The sequence below is a fragment of the Cylas formicarius genome, unplaced genomic scaffold (assembly GCF_029955315.1).
Source record: "Cylas formicarius isolate icCylForm1 unplaced genomic scaffold, icCylForm1.1 PGA_scaffold_7__23_contigs__length_41026272, whole genome shotgun sequence".
NCBI lineage: Eukaryota > Metazoa > Arthropoda > Insecta > Coleoptera > Brentidae > Cylas > Cylas formicarius.
Window position 1 is genome coordinate 16171244 of NW_026844352.1, and position 11929 is coordinate 16183172.

At 33.1% G+C, this 11929-nt stretch overlaps 1 protein-coding gene across 1 annotated transcript in view; it reads right to left on the bottom strand.

Annotated features, from left to right (window-relative positions):
* Positions 1-11929, bottom strand: part of LOC132705356 (kinesin-like protein CG14535) — a 577250-nt gene that overhangs the window by 428826 nt on the left and 136495 nt on the right. Inside the window, 1 exon segment of the mRNA XM_060675896.1 lies at positions 9472-10028. Within this exon segment, the coding sequence (XP_060531879.1) occupies positions 9472-10028 (557 nt within the window).

Here is an 11929-nt window from a genome sequence, read left to right on the forward strand (position 1 = left end):
TCCATTTTTTTTGCTTCTGCACCATTTATTGCGTCTTCATAACTTTAAGGAATTAAAACGTTTGCAAAATTAACATAAACATCGTAATCATCATATCGTTTTGGTAGATTAACTTGTCTCTTTGGTCGACCTGAATCTAATCTTTCTGTGCTTTCTTCATTGTCTTTTTTGTTCAGTGAGCTTTCTAACTCCTGAATCTTATCCCTGTCCGTTTCTTTAACTTCTTCATTTTCTTCTGAATAGTCACATTCATAGGAGATACTTTTCCTTAAGCTTATATGTTTTGTGTCACTTTCAATAAATTGTACATTTCTACTAATTATCACTTTGCTGTTAACTAGAATTTTGTAGCCCAAGTCGGTGTATCCTACTAAGATTCCTTGGACTGCTTTTGGATTTAAGTTTGATTCTCTGCACTCTTCTGGAATTCTAACAAATGCGGTGCTTCCATACAAGTGTAAATTAGATACATTGGGTTTTTTATTAAAAAATATTTCATAAGGTGTTTTTTGAACTTTTGTGTTTGCTAACAAACGATTTCCTATATAGGCAGCCGTTCGAATACATTCTGGCCAATAAGATTTATCAAGTTTTGCTTCAGCAGTAAAATCTAGCACGATTCATAATTGTTCTGTTTTATCTTTCCGCTACGCCATTTAATTCATAAGTATAAGGAGGTCCTGATCGTAGATATATTCCTTCTTTGTTAGTGAACTGGTAAAAATCTTTGTTTATATATTCTCTGCCATTATCATAATAAATTTCTTTAATTTTCTTTCCCGTTTGATTTTGAACTAATTTGACAAAACGCACAAAACGATCAAATACTTCATTTTTGTGTTTAATACAATAAACTACCGCAATTTTACTGAAATCGTCAATAAAACTTACAAAATATTTTTTACCTTCATAACCTTCCTGTTTTATTGGACCGTGCAAATCTGTATGAATAATCTCTAGTATATCATTTGCTTTACTTCTTTTGTTTTCAAATTTTAGATTCGACATTTTGTTTTCCAAACAAGTTTCACATTTTAAAAATTCATTCTATTTTGTAAACCCTCTGCTAATTGTAAATTACACATCAATTTTAAATTTTCTAAATTTGTGTAACCAAACATTCGATGCCATTTTTCCTTCTTTGTCATTTCTTGCACATTTGTATGATAAGATTCTGCATGTTTATAATCATAAATATTAGTAGTTAGTTCATATAACTTATATCTTTTTGTGGCTATGGCAATTAATGTACCTTTACAATCAAAAATTTTAGCATTATACTTGGAATACGTAATAAAATTATTCTGCTTAGTAATACAAGACACACTTAACAAATTATGTTTCATATTTGGCACAAAATATACATTTTTAATATTTATTTTTATGATTATGCCACAAACTGCAAAGCATGCATTAATGTTACCTATCTTTTCCGATGTTAAGGAAAAACCGTCACCTACCTTGACATTTACTGGTTTTGTAAGATTTATGAATTCTGAAAAATTCTTATCAGTATTTATTATGTGGTCCGAACGACTGTCCAACAGCCATGCAATGTGATCTTCATTTGCTGGGGAACCTTCAGTTTTTGTCATCATAACCTCCACATGGAATGTGTAATTGTTGTCGATATCTTCTACTTTTGATGTACTTGCAACATGTCGACTGTCTTCTTCTCTTCGTGGATAATTTCCTCGGCCTCGTGAATAACTTCTGCAATATTTTTGAATTTGCTGAACTTCCTTGACTTCTTGATTGCTGACTTGTGTTTGAATAACTTCTTGCTCCTCTTGAGGTGCTTCTCTGATTTCTTCCACGTGAAACATTGAACACTTGTGACGTTTTATTTCCACTGTAACTCTCTCGTTTTTGAAATTCTATATTTAGTTTTGATTTCACATACTCTACCGATTTTTTTTTCAGGTAAAGCATCTACAATGTCGACTATATGAGAAAAACTTTCTGGCAGCGCAAGCAGTAAATAGTTTAGTTTGTCTTCGTGGGTTATGTCTTCTCCTGTATTTTTGAGTTCGTTACATAGTTTCTCGAATTCATTGAAAAATTCCGTTGGGTTATCTCTTTCATTCATTTAAAAAATGTTAAAAAATGATAAAACGGAATTCTTCTGACTTAATCTTTATTCCTTAAGAACATGTGCACCACCACCACAGTTCCCTTGTTCTGACGTTCCTCTTAGTTTCTGGTCAAAAACAAAAAACATAGACCACAACCAAAAGACACAAAATACAAAATAGACATTGCTAACTTAACTCTTATGATATAAAATCATAATTTAACAGTTTTCATTATTATCCTCTAGTCTTATTCCTCCCTTACTCAGTTTGAAGCTCTCAAAATATTCCTTATATGGGTTTGAAATACTTTTATATCCTACTATCAGCTTGCCCTCTTTGTCTGTAAAATATGGGCTTAGATTGGTATCTTTATATAGATTCCCTTATTATTCCATTATATAGATTCCTCACTTCATTATTTTTATACGTTTCTTCAATCACCTTTAGAGTGTTTTCGTAGTAGACTCTCTTTTTCTTTCCTAACAACATCTCAGTTCTCTTTCTTTGTTCTCTACACTCACGATTTTATTAATCGTTTTTCTTTCAAAGCTTGTATGCTTACAGAATTTCTCCTAGTTAATTGCATTTCGCATTTCTTCTGAAAGAATGTAATAAGGTGTAAGTTTTCCTTTTAGTTTATTCGATGAGATTTAAGACCTTCACAAATACAAAATAACTTGTCAAAATTTGACATTTTCAAATTCTTTCGACATGACTTTGTAGGTGTAAAGTGCACGAATACATGAGAAAACCCTATATAATTTGCAATTTATTGCTAATAAGAAGCTAATTTCGTAAACCGTGTGAAGAAAGATTGTTAAATTGAAAGACTTTATGCTTATTTTACGAGACTGCCAATGGTGTTCTCGCATGATGCTCGTAAAATCTCACCAAGGTGAATTTGTACCTATAAAATTTTCTTGTACAGCTACAGACAAAAGTGTCCACAAAGGTCCGAAATGCCTAAGCTTTTGGACACGTCGTGCCCTTTAATTCAAACTTCCTGGTCAATAAATCAACCTCCAACGTCTGTGGGTCTAATAAATTGTGTATATTCGTAGCAAATATTATGCAGATCGGTATTGCCGTTCTCAGCGCGTGTGTTTAACCTCCGGTATATATACATGCGGACAATTCATTCACCTGAGCAAACGCATATATACATATCCATATAACTTGTAGGTTATAGATTCACTCCGTCAGATCTGTTGTTAGGGCAGAGTTCAAAAACGTTTTCTGCAACGGGGTTTACTATAACGTAACTGATATTTATAGGGGTCTATCAGAAACTCTAACTTTTATAACAGTTTTTATAATTTTATAAAAATACCATGTTTTTATACGTCCAGTTTAAGTTTTATAAGCATTATTGAAAGCATTATTATAACGCCTCTTCACTTGCAATTTTATAGCTTTCTCTGTAAAACCCTTATAATAACTCTTATTATTAAATCACCTAATAACTATTCTACAGCTAATATGAAACATGGACTAGATATTTAAAGTTTAATTTAACTTTGTCTAGACATTTATAAAAATGTCTAAAACTTTTTTAAGGAACATATTAATAAACAATAACTGAATATTATGGTTATAATTGCATAACAACGACAATTCTTGGCTTTGCGGTTTTATAAAGGCAACGAAAGTTTTTATAAATACCTTTCTGGTAACTTATAAAATTATGAGTATTCCAGAATGACATAATTGACATTGACGTGTGCGCACTAATGGTTTTCGATTGGCTTTTCGGTTGCATTTGGTTTTATAAATTCTACGAAGGTTTTAATAAATTCATTTCTGATAATTTATAAAACTGTGAGTAAATTGTAAAACGACATAATTGGCATTGACATTTGCGCACTAATAGTTTTCAATTAGCTTTCCGGTTACATTTAGTATTATAAATGCTACGAAGACTTTTATAAATTGCTTTTGGTAAATCATAAAACCATAAGTTTTGAGTTGTCTACTTTTAGTTTTATAAAGGCCATGAGGGTTTTTATTAATACCTTTCTGATAAATTATAAAACCTATGAAAATATCTGGTAGTTTAAGTACAGCGCTGCTGTGCTACCATTGCGTTCTGTTTTAAAATTGTGATTGCATAAAAAACGTAGTAGGGCAATTAGGAAAAACAACAATATCTCCGTAGACTAAAGAAAGACATACAAAATCTATTTAGTGGAATAATAGTTATTTTAAGGAAAAAAGAAAGACAACTATTATTTCAAGCTCATCCAGAGACTAAAGTAATTATAAAGAGAGACCAGTGACAGCTCTCACAAAGGGTCCAAAGGGCCTGAAGCGTTTCACTTGACTTACACATTACCCAATCCGAAGCTGCATAAAAAGAATGGGTGGAATTCATAATTATTCCTGTGAAATTGCTGACTAAGAGTTTGAAAGATGTGGGTAGTGCGGGATGGGAGCTATTCTTGAAATCAAATATGTACCATCGCTTCTAGAGTTAAAGATATTGTGGATGAGTTATGTCACAAATTGGTACAAAAATCTTCAGCTCTTGTTTATGTTACACAAGTCCAAACATCCGAAGTGCTTTGCTAATTATAGTACTGATATGGAACGAAAATTCAAAATTAGAACTCAACAAAACACCTACATTCCTTCTTATGGAATTTCATAACTTTGCGCTTTGACACACTAAGTCCACTTGTCAAGGTCTTCCTGAAGTGCAAGGCAAACGCCAGGAATAACAATTTCCATGAAAAACTGTCAGTCATCAGCGGAGAGAAGAAATAAGAAATATAAGAACCAGCTGGAACTAAGATTTGAGAAGCAGTAAAGTAGTTAATATGAACCATTCGCATCCTTTCTCTGAGCTTCTATTCCAACAATGTAGAGAGGCTCCAAGTCCCAGTTTCTAATCAGGAATAACAATTTTCATGAACAACATTAAGTTAACAAGCAAGATGGCTTCTAACCAAACAAAGTGGAGAGCCATATAATGCCCAGTCTCTCAAGTTTCTTGATCGGGGCTGCAGCATGTATAAAAAGAAATGTATCGACCGGCACAATATCGCAAAACGATTCCAGTGCGATGAGCTGTCGGTGAAGATTTATCCGCCACTAGGCCATAACGTATTCATTCATAAACGTCTTCCGATATTTGTTAAACAATCGATTAAATTTTGGCGCGCGAGGCGAAATAGCCAATTACTATTGTAAGACATTTATTAATGGCCGGTCGTTTCAACCGTGAAATATCCAATTGACATGTTATTAACTTACTAACGAACGCCGTAAAAAATATGTCGTAAAGTTTTAACGGCCCGTTAGGTGGGGGCGGGAGTCGTAAAAAGCTCTTTTTTATTGAAGCGCGTTTCGTTTTCGCGAGATTTTTAGGACCAGATTCTTTTACGATCCATATCGGAACTAATAAGCTAAAAATAGCGACTCGGACTAAAAACGATAAATTGTTTTTTTTTATACATTATACATATATCACAGTGTTACAATATTAGGGATGAATTTTAAAAATTAGTAGCTTCAAGATTTCTGGAATTTCTATTACACTAAAGAAGCAAATTTTTATTTGTTGTAACGGAATTTTCCGAAAAAAAAAACACTTTTTTTGTTTCTTATAAAGTTTTGACAAAATGCACAACATTTGTGCGAAAAATGAAAATAATTTTTTACAAAATTTCGTAAATCTATGAATTTTATGTAGACAAAAAAGTTATGACCTTGACATAAAAATAATATTTATAAATACTTTTTTTTTCGAAATTTACATATTTTTTTACGAAACTGCTGTGAGAATTTTTATTAGACAAACTTTTTTCGTATTATGTTTGAAAAAATTTACACTTTTTATACCGAAATTATACATCTTTTTAGGAGACTTTCTTCCTTTAGTAAATAAGTGTTCCCTAAGAAATTGTGAATTGGCACTTATTTTCTACAACAGCTAAAATTCATAATATTTTAAGTGACTTTTTGAAAGCTTTTCTTGAGGTGTAAACCGCAGAGGAATGGTTCCGCATAGTATGAACGAATTCTGGTGGAGTTCCAAAGAATTCCAGTGAACTTCCTAGGAATATAAGCATGAAAAATCATTTTTTGATTAGATATATTTCTATTGACAGAGGGGTTTCTACTAAATATTTTTGAAAGAATAAAGACTTTCTTAAAGATAATAAATATTTCCGAATTTCTCATTCAATTTTGACTAAAAAAGCTGATATGGTAGTTTTGTTGGTGAAATTCTTTTTCCTATTTCCTTCTATAAAATATGTGATTATGCAGAGATCAAACGCACAGAAAGTGTTTGGACGTGAGTCATTTCATTAACAGTGTTCTAGGGTTAGAGGACAATTGGATGTTTGCGGTAGTGTTTTCAACTTTGTCAGTTTGCTACTTTGATTCATTCATTCATTCATAGTTAATTAATTCACACTTTTCATCAGTATGTTTTGATCTTGTATATCATTAAAAAAATAACAAGATGGTAGTTCAAAAGATATTCCTTCTTCAAAAATTGTTAACGATTATAACACCCATATGAATGGTACCTTTTAGATATTTGCAAAACCTGCGGTATTTTGACTACCAAGTAACATATTTGTTAGAAAAAACTTACATTAAAATAGATTAAAATAAAATATTTCTCGAGAAAAAAAAAACAATAGATCAACCTTTAGTACGAAAAAAAGAATGAAGGAAAACACTATTAACAAAACTTCTGGATTCTTCCTGCGTCGGTTGTTGTGGAGCCGAATTTGCTAACGTTTCGCCAATCATCCTGTTGGCTTCTTCAGAACTTAACTGAACAGTTTCAGTTAAGCTCGGGATGGAATGGCGACATATTAACAAGTGCAACTCAACAACAACCGACGCAGGAAGAATCCAGAAGTTTTTTAAATAGTATTACAGTAGCCTGTGGAAGCTTCTTTGAAAAAAAAAAGACACAAAAAAAATAGCAATTACTGATTGGGAAAAACAATATATTTATAATGCAGTTCTATTAAGTTTCGAAAGTAATATTCGATATTACTATAATTTTTAATTTCATTGTAAAAAAGAACTTCTAACCGATAATGCGGTGAGATAGATCACAGGCTGAAATATTTTTTTTATTTAAAGTATATTTATTCTCGGTATTGAAATGAAAAATTCAACAATTCTACACGGAGTTAATTTTTATTTAAGTCAACTAACCAAGCAACTGTGTAATAATATATTTTATATTTTGTTATTGTGTGGCTGCAAATAAATACTTTTTATTTAAAGTAGATTTATTTTGGTTTTTGAAATTGCCAAATCAGTTATTCTACACGAGTTTATCTAGATTAACTAACCAAGATACTATATAATAATTGTATACGAATTTTACAATGAAAAAATAACTAAAAATAAATTAAAAAGAAGAGGTATATTTTGTTGCCACAAATAATAATATATTATGCAACAAGTGCGGTAAACGGCATTTGACTCAGGAGTTTATTTGACACGAGCGGAGCAAGCTTTTAATAAACAAGTGAGTTAAAAAGTTTACCGAACGTGTTGCATACTATACTTTTTCTACGACCGTCAGTTTTTGCGTACATTTTCGCAAAGCAAGAATAAATTCATTGACATGACTGTCAGAATTGACAAATGTCTAAATTCAAAGCGTGGGAAATATCGCCGAAAACATCTGATTGCTCCCAAAACGAAACTGACGTGATAAAGCGACGCTTGCCGCACGCTAGATCGGTGGGTAATTAGGTATTTTACAGACGGGAGTAGAAAAATACTTTTAATTTAAAGTATATTTACGTTGGCTTTTGAAATGAGAGATTGAGTTATTCTACACGAGATAGTTTTTATCAGGATTTATAGGTCAGCTAACCAACTATGTAATAATATATGAACTTTACAATGAAAAAAGCATATGTTTTTCGAAACACTACAGCAAATGAATTAAAAATTGTATGTTTTTTTAGTGCAACTGAATACATTTTATTTATTGCATATTTATTTTGGCTTTTGAAATTGACTTCTGAAATGAGTAATATAGTATAGTAATATATCATTGTTATAATTAATACTTTTTTCGTGGGGATATTGGAAACTATCAAAGAACAAAGAAGGTTAATTTAGAAAAAAGTGGCAAAATTTTAAGTTTGAGAAAACTAAAAAGTTAAAAAACTAGTGCAGTTTTGATGATGCATTCAATAGCATTTTTTATGACTAATACTTGGATGTACAAAACAATGTGTTCCACTTTGTTTAAATTACGGTGTAGTAGGCGTTGAGAAAATTTCAAAATAATTTTATTGACATGTCGTTTTTTTAACTTTGTTGCAGCGTCTTTTTGCTGTTGGTTCTTTCTTACTATAAAAAATGAGAAGTTCCATATGCTACAATATTATATTTTATGATATACTAACGCTGTTGACGCACGTATGTGTTTAAATAACTACCAAGCGAAAATACAACAAGATAAAATTTTTGGAAGATTAACTACAAATCTTAAACAGTGGTGCGTTTTTGAAACCAGTGTTATCCAGAAATAAACCCGGATTAGGAAATATCTTCGGAGAAAATATATATAAGATTATTTGGTCGGATGAAAGTATGGCAACAAATAATGGACTTTTTAACTGCGAAATGCTCTTTATTGGGCAAGAGATAATTGTGGAGTACACCAAATATCTAGACAAAAATATCATTTTGGGTTTGATATGTGGGTAAAGATTTTTATAACCACAGCTCTCGGAGCTCGATATTGAACAATCTTCAGAAAAACTACGGTTGGCTGACCTCAATCCGCTCGAATTTTTTATGTAGGAATGGTGAAAAAATTATACTTAGCAACGAATTTTTGAGACTGAGGATTAACTGAGGAGACTAGGTCTTCAAGCCTTTTAAAGCATTACAACTGATATGTTAAGAAATGTTTTAAATCCGATAGTTAAGAAGTGTTTTTTGTATTTTTAAGTAATTTAACATGTGACGTGGTCTACCTATTTAGCATTTAGTACGGCAAATTTCGATTTTTTTTTGCTGTATCTTCGGAAGTGATGAGCTTTCTTTGGTTTTCTCAACCTTTTAAATTATGCAACACCATTAACCATTTCCGTATCTCTTATGGTTGACAATATCCCTATGATAGACATCTTCATCTCAGATTTACATAAACACTTCAATTTCATTAAAAAAAAAGAATTTCAAAGGATTTCGGTAAAATATTAAGGAATTCCGAAGAACTACTAGGAATTATAATAATAAACGGAACTAGTGCACTCTTAGCTTTGCGGTTTGCCCCACTGATATGAAACCTGAATATATCCACCACTCAATATGGAAAATTAGATACCTATGACTTTTCAGGACTCTTCGAGGTCGTCAAGGACCTCGCTCACGGTCGGAAGAACAGAAAGCCACTTACCTTGCAAAAAACGCCGCTGCAGCCGAAGCCTGCGCCTGTTGAGCGTTGGGAATCCCACCGACCGCAGCGTACACATACTTGGTTTCCGCGAACACTCCGTATACACTGGTACCGGCGGCGACGTAACACGCACTCTGTTGATACGAAGCGACACCACCACCAACACCACCACGCGGTTTGGTTTGGTTTTGAGGATCCGCCACCGCGCCACCATTTTTGACCGCCACGCGATGGTTGTTGTGGTGTAACGGCAATCTGCTCTTTTGCGTTTTCCCGCCGTTATTGTTTCTGCCCAGCGGTTGTTGCAGTTCCATCGTCGCAGGGGTAGTTTTCGGTTTCCGTTTCCCGTCCGTCGACGTCAATGTTGGGGCAGGCACTGTTGTCGTCGTCGGCTTACGACCATTGACTGGGCTCTCCCACTCTCCTCTGTCGTGCACTCTTCCGCAAGTGGTTTGCTTCTGGTAAAGCGGCGAAGGACCGACAGCGTAGCGGCGGCCATTCATGTTCCTTTCATAGGGGGGCACGTAATCCGTCTTTTTTATTATTTCCATATCAATCTGAAACGGAAAGGCGGGGGAAGCCGCGTGAAGACGTTGAAAGATATTTTTTTGCGATCAACATTTGACCAAACAACACAAAATGGAGTGCAACTATCCAAAGACCGCAATCGTTATCGTGAATTTAGAAAGCTCTACAGTCTAAAGAGTTAAAGTGAGTACTATGTTAAACCTGAGACAAATTCATATCTGCTATGTTTATTGCTGTTTGTTCTATCTCTGTAGGGCAAGTCAGGGGGAGTGTTGGAATGTGTTTTTAAATAAATGTTAGTTTAAGAAATTTCACTGTGTCTGTGGTACGAAGAAAGAAGTGGGATTATTTAAAGACTATTTGTGGAGAAAAAAATCTAAAAAAGACTTGCCAAATCCATATCAAATTAGTGCATATGTCGGCAAAATTGTACAAAGTGTCTCTGACTGTGATACCAAAGTTCATTTTTTAAAAAAATAATAGTTATGGCAGAAATATCGGATATTCACAAAATAATTCACAAAATAATTCACCGATGCCGCATTTGAGGAAAATATAAATATTAAAATGTTAAAACATTCCACACCTTTTATCGATAAATATGTCACGCACATAATTAACTGCTGTATTGAGTTAAATTATTTTCCCCATCAATGGGAAACTTCCATTGGAAAGCATTACCTAAGATAAGTATTTTAATGACCTTAGAATTATCAACATTTTACCGGTTCTCTCTGAAATTTTTGAAAAAGTTTTATACAAACAGCTATTTAACTCTTGCATTGTTAATAATGTCTTACAATAGTGTCAATGTGCGTTTAGGCAAGATTTCAGTACTTCGGTTGTTTTGTTTGGTTTAACAGACGATATAATTTCCGCTATTGATAAAAGAATGCACACTCCACTCGTACTCGTGGATTTTTCAAAGGCTTTTGATACCGTTAATCACGCACTTCTATTACCAAAATTATGAACATTCGATTGATCTGGCAATATCCTACTTTTCTAACAGATTTCAAAAGATTGTGTGTAGCGGCGCGGTTTCAGAACGAGTTCAGAATTTGTCAGGTGGTCCGCAGAGATCTATCATCGGGCCTCTGTTTTTTATTATTTACATAGCTGATATTTTGAGGGCCTTGCGGCACTGTAAAGTCCAGGCCAATGCCAATGATACGCAGATTTATTTTCACTTTAATCACTCTGATTACGAAAATGCATCTAGATTAATAAACGAGGACCTGAATATATTAAAACAACTTTGCTCAGAACATAACCTTAAACTTAATCCTCTTAAATCTAATTTAATGCTTTTCGCACTTTCTAGATGATAATGTGGATCTTCGTCTTCATGATATCAACTCTGCGAAAAATTTGGGTATTATATTAGATACGGAGTTGCGCTTTAGGGAATATACTAAAATCCTAATTCAAAAATCATATCTTTCATTAAAAATGATATACAACAGCAGACGTATACTTAGTTCTCCTTTATGTAGAATGCTCTGTGAATCTCTTGTGCTTTATTGTTTCAAGAACTATGATTTCATTTATGGCCCTTGTCTTGATGTAGCAGACAAAAATATAATTCAAAAAGTGCAAAATGCATATTCACGCCTTATTTTAGGACTAAGAAAATATGACCATATCTCGCACACATTTAAAGAGCTTAATTGGTTGAAAATGGAGAATCGCAGAGCACTTCATTTGGGTAATTTTGCGATGAAGGTCCTGACAAACTCTGTGCTACCTTTATCTTTAAGTAGAAGGTTTGCTTTTCGTGAGACGGTACACGCACGGAATGTCAGATTTATTAATAAAATCAATGTGCCACGTCGCTAGACTGCCATCTTCCAGAGATCGTTTACTTATAACGGTATTAAATTTGATGACTTCTTACCAAACGAATTCACTTATATATATATATATATAT